Source organism: Mesoplodon mirus (assembly GCF_964341445.2).
Source record: "Mesoplodon mirus genome assembly, chromosome: 7".
Taxonomy (NCBI): domain Eukaryota; kingdom Metazoa; phylum Chordata; class Mammalia; order Artiodactyla; family Ziphiidae; genus Mesoplodon; species Mesoplodon mirus.
In genome coordinates this window covers 98,248,030-98,271,409 of record NC_138983.1, presented here as the reverse complement: position 1 = coordinate 98,271,409, position 23,380 = coordinate 98,248,030, and the positions used below count along the sequence as shown (strand labels likewise).

At 45.9% G+C, this 23,380-nt stretch overlaps 1 protein-coding gene across 1 annotated transcript in view; it reads right to left on the bottom strand.

Annotated features, from left to right (window-relative positions):
- LOC309808896 (forkhead-associated domain-containing protein 1-like) overlaps window positions 1–18,713 on the bottom strand; it is a gene marked incomplete at its 3' end in the record, with an annotated part of 83,687 nt that extends 64,974 nt beyond the window's left edge. The window contains exons 1-2 of the mRNA XM_082629467.1: window positions 18,667–18,713; window positions 14,125–14,231 (exon numbers count right to left, since the gene is read on the bottom strand). Of these exons, the coding sequence (XP_082485593.1) occupies window positions 14,125–14,217 (93 nt within the window). The 5' untranslated portion in view covers window positions 14,218–14,231; window positions 18,667–18,713. The remainder of the gene's footprint in view (window positions 1–14,124; window positions 14,232–18,666) is intronic.
- Between the last annotated feature and the right edge of the window lie 4,667 nt (window positions 18,714–23,380).

The following is a 23,380-nucleotide window of genomic DNA, read 5'->3' as shown; positions in this document are numbered from 1 at the left end:
GCTGCTAATACAGACTGACTGTATAAGCTCCATCCTACTCAGCTGTCCAACTATGAGATGAACTGTTATTTATTTATTATTATTTTTATTATTATCCTTATCATCATCTAACATATTGTGAGGGCATCCTGTGAACTGGGCCCTGCTGAAGCATTTTGTGTGCATTTTTATCATTTAATCTGCATGACAGCCCTAAACAGGGTCTCTATTATTATCTCCATCTTAGAGATGAAGAAGCTGAGACTCAAATGGTGAAGTGAGAGGACAGCATTACATTGATACCAAACCCAGACAAAGACACTACAAGAAAACTACAGACCAGTATCTCTTATGAACACTGATACCACAATCCTCAACAAAATAGGAGGAAACCAAATTCAACAGCACATTAAAAGGATCATACACTATGACCAAGTGGGATTTATTCTTGGAATGCAGACTTGATGGTTCAACATATGAAAATTAATCCACGTAATACATCACATTAACAGAAAGAAGGAAAAAAATGATCATCTCGATTGATGTACAAAAAGCATTTGACAAAATGCAACACTCTTTCATGATAAAAGCACTCAACAAATAGGGAATAGAGGGAAATTACCTCAACATAATAAAGGTCAAATATGAAAGGCCCACAGGTAGCATCATACTCAAAGGTGAAAGACTGAAAGCTTTTCCTCTAATTTCAAGAATAAGATAAGGATACCTGCTTTTGCCACTTCTATTCAACAAAGTACTGGAAGTCCTAGCCAGAGAAATTAGGCAAGACAAAGAAATAAAGGCATCCAAATTCGAAAGGAAGAAGTAAAATTATCTCTGTTCACAGGCAACATGATCTTACATGTACAAAATCCTAAAGAGTCCATGAAAAACCACAACCCTCCTAGAACTAATAAATAACATTCACTAGCAAAATCGTAGGACACAAAATCAACACACAAACATCAGCTGTGTTTCTATATGCTCACAATGAACAATCTGAAAAGGAAGTTAAGAAAATAATTTCATTTACAATAGCATCAAAATGAATAACATATTTGGGGATAAATTTAACCAAGGTGGTAAAAGATGTGTACACTGAAAACTACAAAGTGCTGCTGAAAGAAATTAAAGACACAAATAAATGGAAAGACACCCTGTATTCGTGGGTTGGAAGACTTAATATTGTTAAGATGTCATTACTACACAGCAGGATCTACAGATTCAAAATCCCAACAGCAGTTTTGGCAGAAATAGAAAAATCCATCCTAAAATTCATATGGAATCTCAGTGGGCCCCAAATAGCCAAAATAATCTTGAGAAAGAAAAGCAAAGCTGGAGGTCTCACACTTCCTGATTTCAAAACTTACTGCATACAAAGGTACAGCAATCAAAACAGTGTGATACTGACATAAGCTCAGGCACATAGGCCAATAGAATAGAATAGAGAGCACAGAAATAAAACTTTGCATATATGGTCCAATGATTTTTGACAAGGGTGCCAAGATTATTCAATGGGGAAAGAGCAGTATTTTCAACAAATGATGCTGGGAAAGACTGCAAAAGAATTAAGTTGAACTCTTACCTTACACCATGTATAAAAATTAACTCAAAGTGGATCAAAGACTTAAACATAGTCTAAAACTATAAAACTTTTAGAGGAAAACACAGGAGGAAAGCTTTATGACATTGGATTTGGCAATGCATTTTTGGATATGATACCAAAAGCATAGGCAGCAAAAGTAAAAATAGATAAATTCAACTATATCAAAAATTAAAACTTCTGTGAATCAAAGGACACAATAAACAAGGTGAAAGGCCATCTAGAGAATGGGAGAAAATAGTTGCAAATCACAAATCTGAAAAAGGGTTAATATGAAGAATATATAGAGAACTATAACTCAACAACAACAACAAAAAAGAACCCCCAAATAACTTGATCAAATATGGGCATAGAACTGGAATAGACATTTCTCCAAAGAAGATATATAAATGTCCAACAAGCATATAAAAAGATGCTCAACATTACTAGTCATTAGGGAAATTCAAATCAAAACCACAGTGAGATACCACCTCATACCCATTAGGATGGCTACTATCAAAAACAAACAAACAGCAACAGAAAATAACAAGTGTTGGCAAGGATGTAGAGTAGGGGAACACTTATGCACTGCTGAGAATGTAAAATGGTGCAGCTGATAGGAAAAACAGTAGAGCGGCTTCTCAAACAATTTAGAATAAAATTATCATATGATCCAGCAAGTCCACTTCCGGGTATATACCCCAAAGAATTGAAAGCAGGAACTTAAAGAGTTATTTGTACACTCATGTTTATAGTAGCATTATTCACAATTGCCAAAAGGTGGAAGCCACCCAAGTGCCCACTGACCGATGATTGGATAAGCAAAATGTGGTCCATCCATACAGTGGAATATTATTCAGTGTAGGAGGAAGGGAATTCTGACACATGCTACAACATGGATGAACCGTGAGGACATTATGTGAAGTAAGTGTCACAAAAAGGCAAATTTTGTATAATTCCACTATGTGAGGTACATAAAGTAGTCAAGCTCATAGAAACAAAATAGAACGGGGGTTGCCAGGAGCTGGGGAAGGGGAAACGGGGAATTGTTGTTTAATGGGTACAGTTTCAGTTTTGCAAGATGAAAAATTCTGAGGCTGGTTGCACAACAATGTGAATAACTTACAACTACTGATCTGTACACTTAAAAGTGGTTAAGATGGTAAACTTTATATGTATTTTACCACGATTTAAAAAATGGCTAAGATGAAGGGACTCACTCAACATCAGGATGCTGGCATAAGGCAATGTCAGGGTTTGAACCCAAGTCTAATTCCAAAACTTGTACCTTTGATTTGTACCCTGTGATTTTCAGAGTAGAGAGTGATTTAATAATGAGAGAGGAGACAGGCAGGACCTAATATACAAAACAAGGGCATTTTTTAAGGCTCCTGCATTGAAAATGTCTTTAAAAAGTATATAGTGAGTCCATAAAATATTGAGACGTTTAAACTTCTATTAACAATGACCATCTGCTCTGATGACCCCTGTGCTTTAAGGAAGCCTCCTCGGGAAGCTGACTTAGTTATGACGTTGCCCTGAGGTTCGCTGACATTGTCGCTGAGGTTCAACGTGTACCTGGAACCGTCCTTTGGAGCTAGGTTTCAACCTTGCATCACCTGGCACTGGGAAGCCCCATCTCAGACCATAACCTTGCGCTCCCGGCCTTCCTTATCCTCTGTCTCGTCCTCTCCTTGAGTCACGTAGCCTTTGCTCCCTGTTTGCTCCCTATGGGTAATGCCCTACGCTCACCCAGCCTGGGCCCTGCTCAAGCTCACCAGCTCCTTCAAGTCCATCCCGGCCCCCAAACCCTCCTGCCACCCTCACACTTCTGTCCTGAGGCTGGCCCAGTGCCCTTTGGGCCCCCCAGCCAGCAGGTCCCTGCTCTCAGGCTTTTCATTCTACTTTGACAACAGCCTCCTAGGTCTTCACCTCCTGCACCTGCCAGCATTCTCCGTCTGCTTCTCCCGACCCTCCTCCATCCCTTTACACGGTGCCCTCTGCCCAACAGGCCCACCTGTGCAGCTACATCCATGGGCTGATGGGCTCCTTGTGTCTGGTTTCTTGTTGGGTTTGGCCAATGGGGGGTTAGAGATCAGAGCAGGGAGGAGAGAGGTTGGGGTACTTACTCCCCTGGCTTCCTTTCTGTGGGGCCACACAGCTTTCCTCAGAGGGACTCTACCCAGCCCTCGGGGTCTCCGGGACCCAGGAAATGCCCCTGCCCCTCACCCCTCAGCTCTGGGGGTGGGAACAGTCCTCACTCATACTAGCTCTGGGCCCTGCACTATCCTTTGTGGTTTCTCTGAGCCCTGCCCACTCCCTATGGAGTCCCTTCAGGAAACTCCTCTCCATCACTCCACACCCCTGTGAATGTGCCTTCAGCTCCCTGCCAGGACCTGGACTTCCCAGGCATGGAGAAGCTCCTAGATGGGACCTTCAAGACTTCTCCTAGCTGCCAAGGGCCTCCGGGTGGTCCTGCCTTCATCCCACCCTGGTCTGGTCCCTCTCCTCAACCATCTCCTCTTCTGCATCCTCACCTTGACAGTGTAACTTCCGTCTAACCTGTGAACGTGCTCACCACCGCCTTGGCCTGGAAACACCGCCCCTTCCCCCTTCCTTTCCTTTATTGTCAAATGGCTTCAAGAGGTTCCTCTCCCGCTGGGTCCTCAACCCACTGCCATTGCCCTCGGGGGCCTCTTCGGGCTCTCGGCCTCCCTGTGACATGTGACACAGTTGTCAGAGAGAGGCACGTGGCCTGGTGGTTCAGGGGTTGGGGGAGCAGGGCAACGTGGTGGTTACTAGACTGGGCTCGAGCCCAGCTCTCCTACTTCCTAGCAGGGTGACCTTGGGCAAGTGATACCTCAGCTTCCTCATCTGTAAGGTAACAAAAGGACAGTCTTATAAGTTACTGGTGACGTATAAATGATATAATACATACTAAAGCACTTAGAAGACAACATAGGGCAAATGGGAAATGTTCTCTATTATGAGCAAGAGGATGGGCTCTCGAGTTAGAAAGCCTTGAGTTCAAGTCCCACCTCTGCTACCTTCCAGCTGTGCAGCCTGGGGCACGGTTCTTTGCTTCTCTTTGGTTGCTCCCTGAGCAGCAAAAATGAGTTTGATAAGCTGGGCTTCGTAGGATCGACAAAAGGTACTGCTTGGTGACATGTTCAAAGGAGTGGGATAACATTTTTGAAATTAACTTGTGTGTGTGTGTTTGTGTGTGTGTGTGTGTGTGTGTTTTATCTATTTCTTTTAACCTTTTGGTTCTAGGCTATCCCATCCCCCAGCCCCATCCCCCCACTGCCTCCAGAAAGGGATGTAGTGCAGAAATAGTAAAAAAAAAATGGGGTTTTCAAAAGAATAAGGATATGAGGAAACGGCCAGGCGCTGGTGAGACGACGGGTCTGGGATTGGAAGGAAAGAAGAAGCTTCTCTGCTTCCCCGTCAGCTGGATCCTTCCTCCCCGGTCTCCCCGGGAGAGCCCTGTGGACCGGCAAGGCCTCAGGAGAGGCTGGTCCTGAAATCAGACTGCCCGAGCGTGGTGCCCAGTGCCCCAGCCTCCCTCTGTGACCTCAGGCAGGATACTCAGCCTATCTGTGCCTCAACACCCTCATCTGTAAAGTGGGGCAAACAACACTAACCTCCTAAGGATGAAATGAGTTAATACACTCGAAAGTGCCCAGAACAGTACCTGGCACAAAGCAAGCTGTCTCTGTGATGAATACCCTCAGCCTGGCAGCAGCGCTCCCTCACCTCTCTGACTGCTTCCAGGTCTCCACGCCGGTCTCCTCTCCCCTCAGATGTCCGTTTCCTCTGCACTCTGTCCATGAGCTGGGGCCACTGTGCCACCCCCTCGATTCGCAGGTGTGTATTTCCAACCCCTGGTTCATCTCAAGGCCCCAAACTGCCTGGCCGCTTCCGGGATGTTGAGGTGCTCACTCAACCAGTCCTGCTTCCTGCCCTCTTGGTAACGGGATTATCACCTGCCAGCTCATCCAGCCATCTTTCTCCGTGGCCTGTGGCATTGATCCTACTGATTCTTCCAGAAAGCTCTCAGACCAGTCCCAAAGCAACGGTCCAGTCAGGTGGTAGTATTAATGTGGTGGGCAGAATGGTCTCCCAAAGATGCCCATGCCCTGATCCCCAGAACCTGGGAATATGCTCCATGACATGGCCAAAGGGACTGTGATGATGTCAAGGTTACTAATCAGTGCTCTTAAAAGAGGGAGACTAAGGACTTCCCTGGTGTTGCAGTGGTTAAGAATCCGCCTCCCAATGCAAGAGACACGGGTTCGAGCCCTGGTCCGGGAAGATCCCACATGCCATGGAGCAACGAAGCCCGTGTGCCACAACTACCGAACCTGCGCTCCAGAGCCCACGAGCCACAACTACTGAGCCCACGTGCCACAACTACTGAATCCGCGTGCCTAGAGCCCGTGCTCCACAACAAGAGAAGCCACTGCAGTGAGAAGCCCGTGCACCGCAACAAAGAGTAACCCTCGCTCACTGCAACTAGAGAAAGCCTGTGCTCAGCAACGGAGACCAAACCCAGCCAAAAACTTTTTAAAAATTTTTTAAAAAGTGGGAGACTATCCTGGGTTATCCAGGTGGGACTAATTGAACTCCACCAGTCCTTATAAGCAGAGGACTTACTCTGGCTGGATTGGAGAGATAAGTGGTGTTTCTTGCTGGGCCCCCACTTAACAGCCCCAATGCTCCTCTTCCTGGGAAAGCACCAGGTCAACGTTTCCTCTTTACCCAAATCCCCCCCAGATGGCACCACCTCAGTCTGTTGCATGAATGAGGATCACGAGAACATTGATCTCACATTTCACTGACAACCCCCATTCTCCATTCCACAGGGTGGAATTTCCCTAGCTTAGTCAATTATCTTGTTATCTCAGTTAACTGAGAATTTCCAATTTAGATATTAGATGTTCCCAAAGCTAAATTTACACTCAAAAAGTGAAGCTTTTGTTTTTAGAAGGTTGAGTCAGCTGAGTCTGAAACTCAGCCCCACCTCCCCCGTCTAGCTGTGTGATTTGGGCCAGTTCCTTAACCTTTCTGAGTCCCATGTCCATGTCATCAAATGAGGATAATAATGATAATAGTAGTTCTCACCCGCACAGGATTTGTTTTGTGGATATAATTCTATAAATATATATACAGAACATACATAGATGATGTATAAAGCCATGTGAGATGCAGTAAGTAGTCCATAAATGTATGCTGTAGCTGTTTGTATTATGTATGCTATTCAAAAGATTATGGGGGCTTCCCTGGTGGCGCAGTGGTTGAGAGTCCGCCTGCCGATTCAGGGGACGCGGGTTCGTGCCCCTGTCCGGGAGGATCCCACATGCCGCGGAGTGGCTGGGCCCGTGAGCCATGGCTGCTGGGCCTGCGCTTCCAGAGCCTGTGCTCCGCAACGGGAGAGGCCACAACAGTGAGAGGCCCGCGTAATGCAAAAAAAAAAAAAAAAAAAAAAAGATTATGATCTTTCTTTCATCTCACATCCATCAGAATGGCTACTATAAAAAAAAAAAAAGGGAAATAACAAGTGTTGGTGAGGACGCAGGGAAAGTGGAACCCTTGTGCCCTGTTGTGAGAATGTAACTTGGTGCCGCCACTATAGAAAACAGCATGGCAGTTCCTCAAACAATTAAAAATAAACTTATCATATGATCCAGCAAGTCTACTTTTGGGTATATATCCCAAAGAACTGAAAGCAGGGCCTTGAAGAGATATTTATACACCCATGTTCATAGCATTGTTTGCAACAGCCAAAAGGTGGAAACAACCCAAGTGTCCATCAGTAGATGAATGAATAAACAAAATGTGGTGAATCCACACAATGGAATATTATTCAGCCTTAAAAAAGGAAGGAAATTCGGACACATGCTACAGCCTGGATGAACATGGACATTATACTCAGTGAAAGGATATTATACTCAGTGAAAGAAGCCAGTCATGAAAAGACAAATACTGTTATGATTCTACTTATATGAGATACCCAGAGTAGCCAAGGTCATAGAGACAGAAAGCAGAACGGTGGTTGCTGGGGGCTGGGATGGGGGGACAAGGGGAGTTGTTGTTTCATGGGTGCAGTTTCAGTTCTGCAAGATTCAAAGAGTTCTGGAGATGGATGGGGGTGATGGCTGCACAACAGTGTGAATATATTTAATGCCACTGAACTGCACACTTAATAAAAGTGGTTAAGATGGTAAATTTTATGTTATGCATATCTTACCACAATAAAAAAAAATGAGAAAAATGAGATCACGATCTAGCCCTTTCCTCTGAACTTTTTCCTCTTGGAAGCCCTCCACCTGCTGGTGAGAAACTAGTCCCATCAATTGCTGTGCTGGGTACTGACCAATGAAATCAGCCGCCAGTTCCCAAACAGGGGACAAAACATTCCCTGAGGACTGGTGAGACCAAACAGGTGAACCCCCAGAGCAAGAGGCACTTGTGGAGAAGCCAGGGGTGAGGTGGGGGTGAGGGGGGAGGATGGGAGCACGACCCAGGCAGGAGGACAAGTGCGATGCAGATGGGGAGCCAGCAAGTGCACCCTCCCAGGCCTGTTTCAGTCCGTGGATTTCCCCACAGAGAGTCCACCTGTCACCTTATGTCTCAAAATGCAGGTGTTCGCTTAGAATAACAGAAATGTGAATTAAAATGACACAGGTACCATACTTCACCCCGTAGATCAGTGAAGATCCAATGGGGGGTCAGCACCCTAGGCTGGGGAGGGAGTGGGAGACGGGCGTCCACTGCTGGCAGGACACCACATCCGGAAACCTCTGGTGGACAATTTGGCCATGCCCATCAGAGTTACAGCTGTATGTGTCCTTTGACAGAGCAGACATACCTGCACGTCCGTGAAATGATGCAAATAATAGGAGAATCCCAGCAGCCTTGTTTAATAATAATAAACAAGATTATGGTGTAGGCTCTGGTTCTTTCCTGAGAGGCAGCCCAGAACTGGCAGGGGCCAGGAAAAGGGACGAGAGTCATCCGGCTGGATGGGATCTGGTGTGTGTGTATGAGATCAGTCTGGCTTCACGACCCTCAGATCCCACGCTAGAAGGGCTGACACAGGCTGGAGAGATGGCTCCACCCATGAGAAAGGAGATGGCTGGCAGGACACTGATCACCGAGGGTGAGGGGTGGACACCAGCATTTCATCCCCCTGTCATGTCTGTTCTTTCTTTTTCTCTTCAATCTCCACCCTTGTAGCTGCAGCCCTGCACTGACTTGGGCTGTCCTAGAGCTCAGTCTTCTAGGGATCCTGGGACTTCCCCAGGGTGGGACTGGGGGAGTCCCTGGGGAGGGGTAGGGTCAGTCAGCCCTTCATTGTTTACCCTTCGCTTCTCTTTTCCTCAAAACAAAGTTTATTGAAAGAATACACACACACACACATACACACACACACACACACAAGCAGGAGCTCTGCTGATCAAGAAGGGAGAGGGAGGGAGCACTGATGGTGGGGTTCTCAAAGTGTAGTCCTGGAGCCAACTCCAGGGGACTCCATTCCCCCCACCTGAACCTGGGGAGCATATAATGTGAAGATTACTGGGCCTTACCCCAAACCCACTGGGTCAGAATGCCTAGGAGTTCATGTTGAACAACCACTCTTAAACATACGGAAAATCCAACAACCACTGGCTTTGGTGTTTCTTCATTCTGGAAGAACTGAGTCCCTTTCTCAGCAGAGTTTAAATAACAGCCACATCCAACTCTAAAGATTACAGTTTACAAGGCACATCAAATCATATAAATTATAACTTGCAAGGTTTAGCTGTGAAATGAGCAAGGCTGAGGCTTTTGAGCCATGTAAAATGGGAGAGGGGAGATTGTGAATAGAGCTCCTGATGGCTCGCCTGCACACAGCAGCTGGGATGTTCACTGGCAGGTCTCCCCCTTGTTTACAATCCTTCAAGCCTTCTTCCCACTGCTTTTCAGATAAAGATCAAAACCCTTATGGTGACATGAAGGAGGCCGACTTGTCCCTTAGCCCTCCTCCTTCCCACTCTGACTTCTGGACGCCCTGGTTTTCTCTCAGTCCCTTGGATTCACAATATGCTCTTCCACCCCAGGGCCCTTGCACATGCCATTCCCTTCTCCTATTGTCTAGTTAAGTCCTCCTTGTCTTCCATATTCCTTTCCTTTACAGCCCCAATGTTGGAATGGAATTAGTCACACCTTTGTGGGATCATTTGACTTATTTCTCTCTCTCCTGGCAGCTTCCTGATGGCAGGGACCATGTCCAGTTCTGCCATCACTGTACCCCTAGACTAGGCTCGGTGCTGAGGCTCTGGGTAAATACTGTGCAATGAATGAGTGATAGCAACAGTTATCACTGTTGACTATAAACAGTTCTCACTAGCCTGGCTATAAACAGGCTTCCTATTGCCTTAGGGAACCAAACTCCTTACAGGATATAGAAAAAAGTCTGGAGGGTAAAACCCTGCAAATATCAATATTGATTTTTCCCTGAGCCAAATGATTACAAGTGACTTTTATTTTCTTCCTTATATTTTCCTTTCTCCCAATTTTTAAAAACAAGAAGCATGTAACTACCTTCCATTATCGGAAAGAGTAAATGATGTCGAAATACTAGGATACCAATAGTCAAAACAACGTCAGCCTTGCTGATGAGTAGAAATCTTTAGAAGCATGACTGCCTATTCTTTAGGATTGATCCAGGCAAATAAAACAATCTTTTTTATTTGTTAGATGTAACCTCTGGGTAAATGCAATGATGACTTTTTAGTAATATAAATCCCTGAATTTTTTTTTTTTTTTTTTTTTTTTTTTTTTTTTTGCGGTACGCGGGCCTCTCACTGTTGTGGCCTCTCCCGTTGCAGAGCTCAGGCTCCGGACACGCTGGCTCAGCGGCCATGGCTCATGGGCCCAGCCGCTCCGCGGCATGTGGGATATTCCCGGACCGGGCACGAACCCGTGTCCCTTGCATCGGCAGGTGGACTCTCAACCACTTCGCCACCAGGGAAGCCTAGTGACGTATTTCTTAAGCTAAGTCCGAGGAGCAGTAAGCAGTCAATTATTTATATACAATGAATGCAACTCAATTTCTGTCTAGTTAATAACTGTCCTCATTAGTTCCCTTTTCCAAATGGCTTATTAATGTCAGTGGATCCTCATCTCAACCCTGTGCACCTCTGAGGATTCTTCTCAATCTCTGTTTTATGAGACCATAATAATGATCATTGTGACATTCACTGACCACCACATGCCAGGCTCTTTATATGCATTTCTCACTTAATCCTCAGAATAACCCTGTGAGGTAAGAGGTTTACAGACAGGGAAAAGGAGCTCAGAGTGATTAAGTAATTTGGTTGAAGTCACTCAGCCACAAAGTAGCCTAATGAGATTCAAACCCAGGTCTGTCTATCTCCAAAGCCTGTGCTTTTAAAAATTACTACAGTTTTCTAATATCATAGGCCGGTTCAAAACAGAGATCTCTGTCTCTACTTTAGCCAGACAGGAAATAAAGTACCCCAAATCTATGCCTTGTTAGGATAAAGAAGAAACTACAGTTCTTCTTCTTCTTCTTTTTCCTCCCACTTTGCACACTGCACAGATGTTCTGTGTCCTTGAAGGGAGACCATATCATGGAGGAGAATCTCACGGGGAGGTTCATGGAGTTATCTTTAAATCTGTTGCGTTTACAATAAACATTCTCAGAAAACTAGGAATAAAGGGGGAAATTTCTCACTTGGTAAGAACATGTATAAAACCCTACAGCTAACCTCCTACTTAACGGTGAAAGAGTAACTGCTTTCCCCTAAGGTTAGGAACAAGCGAATATAAGGATTTATAAACTGCTTTTGTTCAGCAGAGTCCTGGAAGTCTTAACCAGGGAAATAAAGCAAGGAAAAGAAGATTCAAGGCATTCACATCTCCTTTTCTGAAAGGAGAAATAAAATTGTTCTTATTTGCAGATGACATGATTGTTTATGTATAAAATCCCAAGAAATCTACAAAAGCCCTTATATAAGAAAGTGCAGTTAAGGTTGCAAGATACCAAGAAGCATACAAAAATCAACTGTATTTCTATATACTGTCAATGAACATGTGGACACCAAAATTAAAAATATAATACCATTTACAATCACTCAAAAAAAAAAAAAAAGAGAGATATACTTAAGTGTAAATCTAACAAAACATGTTCAGGACTCGTATGCTGAAAACTACAAAACACTCATGAGAGACACTGAATAAATGGAGAAATATACCATGATCATGAATTGGAAGACAATGTACGAGTATATCAATTATTCTCACATTGTTATATAGGATTAAACACAATTCCAATCAAAATTACAGCATGATATTTTGTATATACAGACAGGCTTACACTAAAATGTAAATGGAAAGGCAAAGGAACTAGAATAGGTTAAAAATTTTTTTTAAAGAAAAGTGAGAGGAATCACTCTACCTGATTTAGGACTTACATAGCGACAGTAATCAAGGCTATCTCATAATGGTAGATCCATTATGACAAATAGATCCATGAAACATAATAGGGAACTAAGAAGTAGCCCCCATAGAAAGTATGGCCAGATTATTTTTGACAAACTTGCAAAAGCAATTCAATGGAGAAAGGATAGTCTTTTCAACAAATGGTTCTGGAACAACTAAATATCCACATGGAAGAAAAATGAACTTTGACCTAAATCTCACATCATAAACGACAGTGAACCCAAAATGGTTCATAGATTTAAACATAAAACTATAAAACACTTAGAAGAAAACATAAGAGAAAATCCTCAGGGTCAGGGACCTTGTGGCATGTTCTTAGACATGACACTAAAAGCATGATCTATAAAAGAAAAAATAACTACCTGGACTTCATCAAAAGTTAAAGCTTTTGCTCTGTGAAATACTCTGCTAAGAGAATGAGAAGACAAGCTACGGATGGGAGAAAATATTTGCAAACCATCTATCTGACAAGGGACTCATATCTAAAATACATAAAGAATTCTCAAAACTCAATGGTAAAAAAATTAACAATTCGATTAGAGACACTTAAAAGATATGAAGAGATATTTCACTGAAGAGGATATGCAGAAGGCAAACACGTACATGAAAAGACATTTAACATCACTATCGATTTGGGAAATGCAAGTTAAGACTATGATGAGATACCACTACACACTTACTAAAACAGCTAAAATGAAAAACAGTGTTTATGCTAATTGCTGGTGAGGATGTGTCTCATACATTGCTGGTGGAAATGAAAAATGGTACAGCCATGCTGGATAAGCCTGGCAGTTTCTTTACGAACCGAATATACATAAACACATATGTTAATCCATGCAATCATACTCCTGAGCATTTATCACAGAGAAATAAAAACTTATGCTCACACAAAAACCTGTATACAAATGTTTATGGTACATTTATTTGTAATAGCCCCAAATGGAAACAAAATGTCCTTCAAAAAGTGAATGGTTAAACATAGGTGATACGTCCATACCGTGGACTATTACTCAGCAATAAAAGAACAAGCTAATAACCTAAATGGATGTCAAGGGCATTACAATGACTAAAAAAAAAAAAAAAAAATCAATCGCAAAGGTCATAGATCAATGATGAAAATTATAGAGACGGAGAACAGATTAGTGGTTTTCGGAGCGTGGGGACGACGGTGGGAGGAGGAATTGTGACTATAAAAGGAGCATCACAAAGGACATCTCTGATGATGGAATACTCCTATATCCTGATGGCCACACCCAAATCCACACGTGGTAAAATGGCACAGGACTCCACACATGCTTCGTGCCATTCTCTCTACCATTTGTGCATCTATAATTATTTCAAAATAAAGTTTAAAAAACTCTGTTGAGTGAAGTCTGAGAGTGGTCTGCCTTTCACAGTCCTAAAGGGATTCCATTGCATTTCTCTTTCTGCTTCAATATTTTAATCCCTTTCAAAATGTTAAAAGGCTCAAAGCCACTGTTTTTATAATTCCTTACTTACAATTTCTTCCAACTTCCTTGGCTGTCAATGAGCTGGGACTGTGGACCAAGCCACAGCTAATTCAGAGAATGGAATGAAATGAAGTGAGAGAGCGCTGAGGCCATGTGCAGGGCTTACCCTGATTTACTACTTGGAGGTACGTGGGCGGGGGAGGGCTCTGAGGGGCCCATAGTCTCCAGAAGCTCTGGAAAGGGCGAGAGGCAATTGCTCAAGCTGGGCACTTCAGGTGGCCGTGGCTGCCACACGCGGAGCAGGTGAAGGTCAAGCATCAGCTCTAAGCCCACCTTCCAAACCACGCCATCAGGGTGGGACACTGCACACACAGTCAGCAAAGGACACAGGGCCCATCGCACTTTGCACTGTGCTCATTCTTACCACATGTGCCAGGGAGACCCAGCACATGCCGGGATTGGTTATTGGTGGCACACCGAGGAAGGCTGGGACTGTTAGCCAGAGGCTGTGCTTTACAAGAGACTGGAGTCCACAGAACAGTAAGGACTTTTGGTGGTGTGAGAGGTAGGGAGGGTCGGGGACTGGCTAGGAAGAGGTCTTACCTCTAAAACAAGGTCTGAATTTTCATGCCTTCCAATCGTAGTGCTTTTATTCAGGACAAAATAGCCTTCTGTACTCTTTAGGTAGGCTTTCATATTCTCTGCTTTCCCTATAAAAGGTTTTCAGAAAACAATTTTGTTAGAAAAATACAGTCCTCTAATTATTCAATGTCATATTTAGAATGAATGGAATACACCATAATGTCCACAGGAGAAGTCAGCAGAGGTAGGAGTGGATAGCTGGATTTAACAATGATCACAATGATAATTCCGCACATTTTTAAGACTGTCCTTTTAACAGTGATAGCCGGCATAGATGAGCTTGCTTCTGATCACAAGAGGACATCCTTTATGTAACTCAGAGCACAAACAAGCAATAGCAAAAAAAAAAAACCAAACAAATCTGAATTCCACTGATAACCGCTCTCCACCTCCCATTAAGCTTAGTTTGGGGTTAGTTATCTGACAGAATCAAATACTCAGTGTTACTAACCCACCACTTACTAGCTCTGTGACTCTGAGTGAGTTACTTATTCTCTCTCTATGCCTCTGTTTCCTCATCTGTAAAATGCGGGTAATGATACTCTGTATCCCAAAGAGTTTTGTGAGGATTAAATGTGAAGCATCTAGAATGGTGATTGCTACACTAAACACCCATTTGTCCTACTGTGATTGTGACTGTTATTAATCTTGGGCTTCTGAACTTTGACTCAAGAAACCCCAACTTCTACAGAGCTTCTTAAAGTGTGGAAGAGTCAGTCATCAAGGAAATGGGAATTAGAAGATACTTTCTTTTTAAGTCACCGCATTCCTTCATATATTTAGGTTGAAAAAAAAAATGATTTCCAAAGACAAAATATCAAGATTATAGCTTGGCTGTACGGTCAAGACTCTGTACGTATCTTTTCCTGGCATTTTATTAGCAAAATGTCAAACACACAGAAAAGTTGAAAGAAGTGGATGGTGAACTTCTATAGAACCACCACCCAGATTCTACAATCAACATTTTGTTCTATTTGCTTTATCACATATCTACCCATCTATACATTTTATATTTTAATGCATTTCAAAGTAAACCCTATACATGTTTTTAAATTTTATTTATTTATTTTTGGCTGTGTTGGGTCTTCGTTTCTGTGCGAGGGCTTTCTCTAGTTGTGGCAAGCGGGGGCCACTCTTCATCACGGTGCACGGGCCTCTCACTATCGCAGCCTCTCATGTTGTGGAGCACAGGCTCCAGATGCGCAGGCTTAGTAGTTGAGGCTCGCGGGCCTAGCTGTTCCGCGGCACATGGGATCTTCCCAGACCAGGGCTCGAACCCATGTCCTCTGTATTAGCAGGCAGATTCTCAACCACTGCGCCACCAGGGAAGCCCTATACATGTTTTTTATTTTTATTTATTTATTTATTTATTTATTTTAATTATTTTTTTTTTTTGCGTTACGCGTGCCTCTCACTGTTGTGGCCTCTCCCGTTGCGGAGCACAGGCTCCGGACGCACAGGCTCAGAGGCCATGGCTCACGGGCCCAGCCGCTCCGCAGCACGTGGGATCCTCCAAGACCGGGGCACGAACCCGTGTCCCCTGTATCGGCAGGCGGACTCTCAACCACTGTGCCACCAGGGAAGCCCATATATACATGTTTTTTAAAACATAAAAATTTCAGTGACTTCAGCTGGTTCCAAGATGTTGATGATAATTCACATGATATTTGAATTCTGATCCATCTCAGTGCCATGTCAAAGATAGCCTCTTTTCTTTTTTTTCCTTTTTTTTGGGGGGGCTGTGTTGGGTCTTCGTTGCTGCATGCGGGCTTTCTCTAGGTGCAGCGAGCGGAGGCTACTCTTCCTCACAGTGCACAGGCTTCTCATTGTGGTGGCTTCTCCTGTTGTGGAGCATGGGCTCCTGGTGTGCAGGCTTCAGTAGTTGAAGCACGTGGGCTCAGTAGTTGCAGCACTAGGGCCCTAGTTGTGGCTCGCTGGCTCTAGAGTGCAGGCTCAGTAGTTGTGGTGCACTGTCTTAGTTGCTCCGAGGCATGTGGGATCGTCCTGGACCAGGGCTCGAACCCGTGTCCCCTGCATTGGCAGGCAGATTCTTAACTGCTGAGCCACCAGGAAAGTCCCCACAGTCTCTTTTCAACTGAAAGGTCACTGAAGTGTGAAGTTGTTAAACTGTGGATAAAAACAAAAATCTCTAGGTCTGACCGTAGAGGGTCTCCTGTCTGGCTCTGCTTTGCATCAACATCTCCATCATCATTCCATCACTGAATCCCTACTAAGTGCCAGGCACTGGGCTATCCTTTTACACACATGGCCTCTTTTCATCCTCAGAACCACCCTGCGAGGCAGGTGTCAGTATTGTCCCGCTTTACAAATGAGGAAACTGAGACTCAGAGAAGTTAAGGTCACACAGTAGTAAGTGTGTGACAACTCTGGGCCTTTGCATGTAAACAGTGTACAAACCTCCATTGCTGCTGGTGGGGCAGAGTAGGGGTGGGGGAATTGCACTGTCTGCTGACACTTGGCACATGTAATAAAAGAAAGTCCTTGAAACCAGCATTCTATCCTCTGAAAGGAAGACGAGACCCTACCTGGGGGTAAGAGAAATAAAAATAAGCAGCATAGTTTATATTTGTAAACTTTGAGGCCTGTGGATGTCCCACAAATATTGATGCTTTCATATAATGAGAAATACATTTGATTAAGTTCGCTGTCATGTATACAGGGGAAAAGACATTTCCTCTTCCCAAAGAACCATGCTCTGCTGCCTTCAGTTATTAATCTTCAATTGCAGAGGACCATGTTAGCACGCAACACATTCAAGTCTAATTAAGCTAAAATGGAAACTTCCAAGAAATGTCTCTTCTGCAGGAAAACCACAGGAAACGCCACTAATCTAAAACTTAAACTTGGATTATGCACATATTTGTTTTTTAGCTCTCACCCCAGACGTCCCCAAGGCTGGGGTCTTCTCTCTGCTCAGACGTCCCCCCTCGGGGCAACCACCTGACCACTCTGGCTAAAGGCACCCTCAGTCATGTTATTCCCCTGCTAGTTTTCCCCTGCTGTGTTTCCTTCCTTGTACTTATCATTCTCTGACATGTTCTTGTTCCTTTCTTTAGTTATGCTTGCTGTTGGTTTCTCTTTCACTAAGATATATGTTCCTGGAAAACCAGAACTGTGTTCATTTTGTTCAGAAGCAATTCTTCATGGGTATGTTGTGTTTGTACCCATCTTCAGAGCAAAGGCATTGAAAGATTTTGTCCTGCACTCACTTTCCGAGGATGCTTGTATGGCAAACAGCTTGGGAGGATACAGGTAATGTTTCTAATGAAGATAACGGCTCCTTCTGGGGCAAAAGTTGGGCAGGTTTGCTAGCAGCCCCTTTCAAAGATTGCAGTTTCCTGAGTTTGGAGTTCCTTACCTGGGACACAGACCCACTGTGCGCACAGCATCCACACTGGCTGCTCTGCACCAGCCCGAGGGACTTTCAGGGCAACAGGAACCAATGTGCATATTGCAGCTCTGCTGCCTGTTATGTCGGCTGTGCTGTGAGTAATCAAGTTCTTTGTTTCTGGCCCAGGAGTCTCTTATCTTCTGCCAGGAACTATAAGCTGGGCAGGCTAACTTACTAACTTTCAAACAGGGTCAAATGTCAGACCCTTTGCAGTTCCTGCCAGTTCTGTGCATTACCCCTTCTCCAGGGTAGGGGGCGGCGGGGGGGCAGAACCTGACACATAGTAGGTGCTTGGGAAACACTTGCTGAGTGAATGAAAATACAAAGGACACCTCAGAGCAAGTCAGTACAGCCAGCTGGCTAGGAAGCTTTGATAGTAACTACCTTTCATTTTTCCTGTCAGTATCTAGCTTAGATGACTCCTTGGAAAACCTAAATTCTATCTCTTTAGCTTTTGGATTGGACAATATTTCTCCACCTTCATTTTGCCCTGTGCATCACTTCCTTGCGTGAAAACACTGTCAAAGTAATTTGAATGTGTGGAGCTCTGTGAATTCGTTCTTACTCAGTGCCATGGAGCACCAGCCACAGGAAAGAGCAAAAGGGCTTCAGTCATCTGCGTTCCCCCGACCACTTTGGATGGCTCAGAATTGGGCTATAGGAGCAAACTTTCTTTTGAGGTTTACAGTGGCCTCAAAGTTCCTTAAAGAAGGGGAGTTCAGGTAAGGGGCGGGTGTGTGTGTGTGTGTGTCTCTGACCATTGGGTGGGTGTTGTCCATAAATCAGGGGAAACAGGGGTTCCTCTCTTAATCCCAGCTATACCCACAGGACATCCAAGAGCTGGTGCCCAGGAGAGGCTTAAAGCTCCCGTGCCGCCTCCCTTGGGGGGCGAGGTAGGGGCTGCACTTAGGAAGGAACGGCTGGTGTTGGGGCACTTTTTCTGGGGTGCTCCTGGCGACCCGAGCCTGGATCAGAGAGTTCGGACTCGGCTGGCGCCGGGTCCCCTGCCTATCCCAACACCCTTGACCTCGCAGGGCTGGCCTCCTCCGGCCCAGGTTTCCGCCCGCCGCCTCCTCGCGCGCCGCTCTCACCTGGCCTGAGGAAGAAGCCCACGCCTCGTCCTCTGCCAAGAAGCCCTGACCTCCGCCCTGCCGCCCTCCCGCGGAGTCTCCAGGCGACAGCCCGCAGCCCGCGCGCCCGCCCGGCCTTTGTACGAACGTCGCCACGGCAACGCCATTCTGACGGCTGAGCTGGGGAGGGGCGTGGCGTGCGCGGCGCCCGAGGATGAGGGGGAGGTGCGCTGGCAGCACCCGGCCAATTACAGCCCGCTGCAGCGCTGCGAACCCTCCCGGACCTGCCCCCTAGAGGTCCCCAGCCCCGTTTCCAGGATGGGGAAACAGGCTCAGTGTTCACAGAAGTAGCTCCAAGTCTTACAGCGGGGAAGGAGCAGACTCGAGAATCCTTCCTACTGACCTTAGCTCTAGGCTCGGTGCGTTGAGGAGGGGGTGGTCAGGCGTGGGAGGGTAATGGAGCTGAACCACGAGAAGCCTGGAGGTTGGTCCCCCCCGTCCCACCCGAATCTCTAGTTCTCTCTGTTGTGGAGGAGAAAACAGAGTAAGCTGGGGGACCATCACTTCTGGGGATGGGGGTGGAGATGGGAGATAGGTGCGGTGGAAGGAACACTTCTGAAAGAATGGAAGATTCTCCCACGTGCTAGGGAAGGGGTATTTACAAGCCCACAACCTTACTGTTCCTGTCCTTCCCTGTCAAAACTCGCGTTTATTCATTCATGTGTTCTTTACTTCTACAAACATCACCTGAGTCCCTACAAGGTCAGACGGTGGCCCCAGTGTTGACCTGGATCAGATCCTTAAGAAACCCCCCCGCACTCACCATGGGCACGGGGCTGGGGGGATGGAGCGTGTGGAGAAGACATGCAAATGCCAACTATCTCCCCTCACCCCATGTCACCTCTTTTCAGATCAGCCCCTTCTGTCTGGGAGAAGAACAGCCCCGCTGACTACCTACAGAATGCCTCATTTCCCTGCCAGGAAATGACTGACAAGGTGCCCCAAGACAAACTCAAAATATTCATCTGAGAAAGATGAAAGATGGCAGACTCCACTCTAGTCAATTAGAAGAAGATATAAGAGAGAAAAATCATGGAAATCGATATGGGATGGAATATATGGTAAAGATGCTCCCACATGCCTAGAGGCTCTTGGAAATGCACATCCCTGGCACAGACCTCAGAGATTCTGATTAAGCAGCTCTGGAGCATGGTCCAGGAATGAATTTGTTGCATTCTTGCAAATTCCTTGTGCATTTGTTAAAAGCTTGGCAAAACCTCAGGACTTATTCAAACCTGCAGTTGAATCGCAGAGCCCTCCCAGCACTTGTGCCTAGAAATATTTTCCAGGCCCTCAGTCAGCCTGGAAGGTTCTGCCTGGGTTAGTTCCCTTCGACCAGAAAGACCTTAGGAATGTATGAGGAGTGACCACAGAGGCCGGGGCCCTGAGTGGTAACTTCAGAGGAACAGAGAGGGTCAGGCTCAACTCTCCAGGCACATTTCTGCCTCAGGGCCTTTGCAGTTACTGTTTCTTCTCCCTACCGGGCACTTCCCCCAGGGATCTCCTTCAGCTCCTTTAGATTTTTACTCAAATATCACCCTATTTAAAACGGTCTTGGAATTCCCTGGCGGTCCAGTGTTTAGGACTCGGTGCTTTCACTGCCCGGTTCGATCCCTGGTCGATCCTGCAAGCCCCATGATGCCACCCAAAAAAACAAAAAAAAACAAAAAACACCCCCCAAAAACATGAATAACAAAACAAACACCTCACTCTATTGCTCTTCCCTTCATCTTACCACTCCTCTAACATGCTATTTATTTAGTTTTCTTCTCTTATTTGTTGTCAGTCTCCCCACTCCCAACTCCCCCCTGCCCCCAACTTAAGCTCCATGAGGGCAGGGATTTTTTTCTCTTTTGTTCACTGCTGTATCACCAGTACCTAGAACAGTGCCTGAATGAACGAATGAGTGAATGAACAGGGGCAACCCTTGCCACCCGCCCACAGCCTTGCCTCCTACTCTTGAGCTGCTGAGCTGAACTGTCCTTACCCCAGGACCTAGGCTTCTGTAGCCTTGGCCCTCCCCAGCCCCACCCTCATCTCCATGCTTGTCTTCAGTCTCATCAACATGAGCACAGAATGCAACCCTGCTCACTGCCAGCCAGACCCTACGGAGCCCATCCAGGCCAGCCTGGAGCCGGAGCCGCCCATGGCCCCCTGATAGGCTTGGGAGAGCATATGTTGCCATTAGTCCATCTCTCCATAAGGAAATACTAAACGGAGAACAAAGCTGAAATTCAGGCTCACTGGAGCAGAAATTGCCAAATCTTGATTGGATCCTGCCGCTCCCCACAGGATGCCACAGTCATCTGAAAGGGTGTGTGAAAGTCTAAAAACCCAGTTCAATGTCATCCACTTAAATTTCAAAAACAGAAACTAAAATACCCCAATAACTCATGGCTTTATCATAGCATGTCCTGGGCTGAGTGAGAGTTGTACTTTGAAATGATAGGGTGATCAAAATACTGCACCTGGGGAATTCCCTGGCGGTCCACTGGTTCGGACTTGGTGCTTTCACTGCCATGGCCCGGGTTCAATCCCTGGTGGGGAAATTAAGATCCCGCAAGCCACACGGCATGGCCAAAAAAAAAAAAGAGGTTTCTAGCTTATATGGGCTCCTTGGTGATGCCTGTAATCAATCAGTCTTATTGAGCTCTGGGTGGCTACCAAGGCTGTACTGTATCTCCATCAACATCAGGATGCTGGTGTCTGAAAGGCCTGGGTCCATGTCCCAGCTTTGTCATTCCCAGCTGTCCTCCTAATACTGGAGCGAGTGATGTTAACTCCGGGCTTTCCACCCGCAGGGCACTGTCCCAGGCCTTCCTGTGGATCATCTCATTTAATCCTCACCATAACCTGGGGCAGTAGGTGTGTATGAAACACCTGGAACAGGGAGCTCTGCAGAGAAACGCTCAAAAATGTCGTGATGGGTATTATTTCTATCACATCACTCCCACTTGAACAGGAAAATAAGGCTCAAGAGACATGGAGGTATGTGACCAAGGTGACACAGCCAGAAAAGGATTTGAATCTAGATGACTGTGATGGGAAGGTATTTTCCCCGGGGACCACAGGTGACAGGTGTCACAGCCACGAGACACCCATGCTCACCACCTGCTTTCCCTCAGCCCTGAACAATCTGGGCTTCCGGCTGTCCTGAAGTTTGGGCAGTGCCTGCAGCAAGAGGGGGAGGGAGCTGAGGCCAAGAGGACGTAGCTGGGGCTTGCCAGGGACCTCTCCTGCCACCCACTGGGCTTCTTTCCTGCAGGACCTCTGCCCCATAAAATCTCATTGGGCCGCAGTTACCTTCCCTGGGCTGTCCTTGACTGGGAGAGCCCATCCACTGTGCCCCCTCCCCAGATCTGCTTGTTGTCCCCTGCATTCCAACAAGAAATGAATGCTGGCCTCCTGCCTGGAAGAGGTAGGGAGCTTGCCCAGCCTTTAAGGGGTAAGAGAGAGCCAGGGAAAGAGCTGGAACAGGAGAAAGGTAGTGTAAAAGAGAGAGAGAGCTCTCGAAGATCAGGAAGTAGCTACGCTGTTGAGTAGGTGTCAGATGGGAGAGCAAAGGGCCATTGGAGGCTCCACAGTCCATTCATAACCTGACGCTATGGGCTAAGGAAATGCAGGTTTTTATACACACACACACACACAGGTTCACAAAAATAAATTCAAACCACAAAATCACAGCTGGTCACTGAGGCCTTCTGCAGCCGTGCTCACCCCCTTCCCCTGTCAGAAAATGAGAAATCACCCAGGTGTTTTCTCAGATAGAGACAAGGCTGGTTGGGACATTCATCTCTTGCAAATCAGAGCTTTGCCAGGGGGCTTCCTTGGTGGCGCAGTGGTTGAGAATCTGCCTGCCAATGCAGGGGACGTGGGTTCGAGCCCTTGTCTGGGAGGATACCACATGCCGCGGAGCAACTAGGCCCGTGAGCCACAACTACTGAGCCTGCGCGTCTGGAGCTTGTGCTCTGCAACAAGAGAGGCCACGATAGTGAGAGGCCAGTGCACCGTGATGAAGAGTGACCCCCGCTTGCCACAACTGGAGAAAGCCCTCGCACAGAAACGAAGACCCAACACAGCCAAAAATAAATAAATTAATTAATTTAAAAAATTAAAACAAAACCAAAAAACCACTCTCTCTAAAACAAACAAACAAAAAAACAGAAAAAAAGCTTTGCCAGGGAGGTCAGTCTGTATGTTCTGTTTGAAAGCTGCAGATGAAGGGTGCTGATCCCACCTCTGATCGGCCTGGTTTCGTTTGTTTGTTTGTTTTATTCTGTCTGTACCTCACTTCTCTCACCTGTAAAATGGAGGTAATAACAGCATTGACTGTAAAGACCACATGGGTTAATATGTGTGAAGTAGTAAACTGTGCCCGATACCACAGACTCCTTCTGTGAATGTCCGCGTTGCTGTCTGTCTCTTTGCTTGTTTTTGTTGCTTTCTTGATGATGTGGGAGGACAGCACCATCTCAACCCGATCACAGCCATCCTGGGGAGAGCTTTGATTTGCATCGTCTCAGTCCCAACCCAGAGCAAACTTGACCTCAGAACACTCGCATATCATCTTGCTTGTTGCCCAGGGACCTTTCTGGGTGTGGGTGTCAGAGGCAGGCTGAGCTCCCCTGATCGCTGCTAGAGGGATTCTGAGAATCCAGCTGGTCTCTGTGGGGTG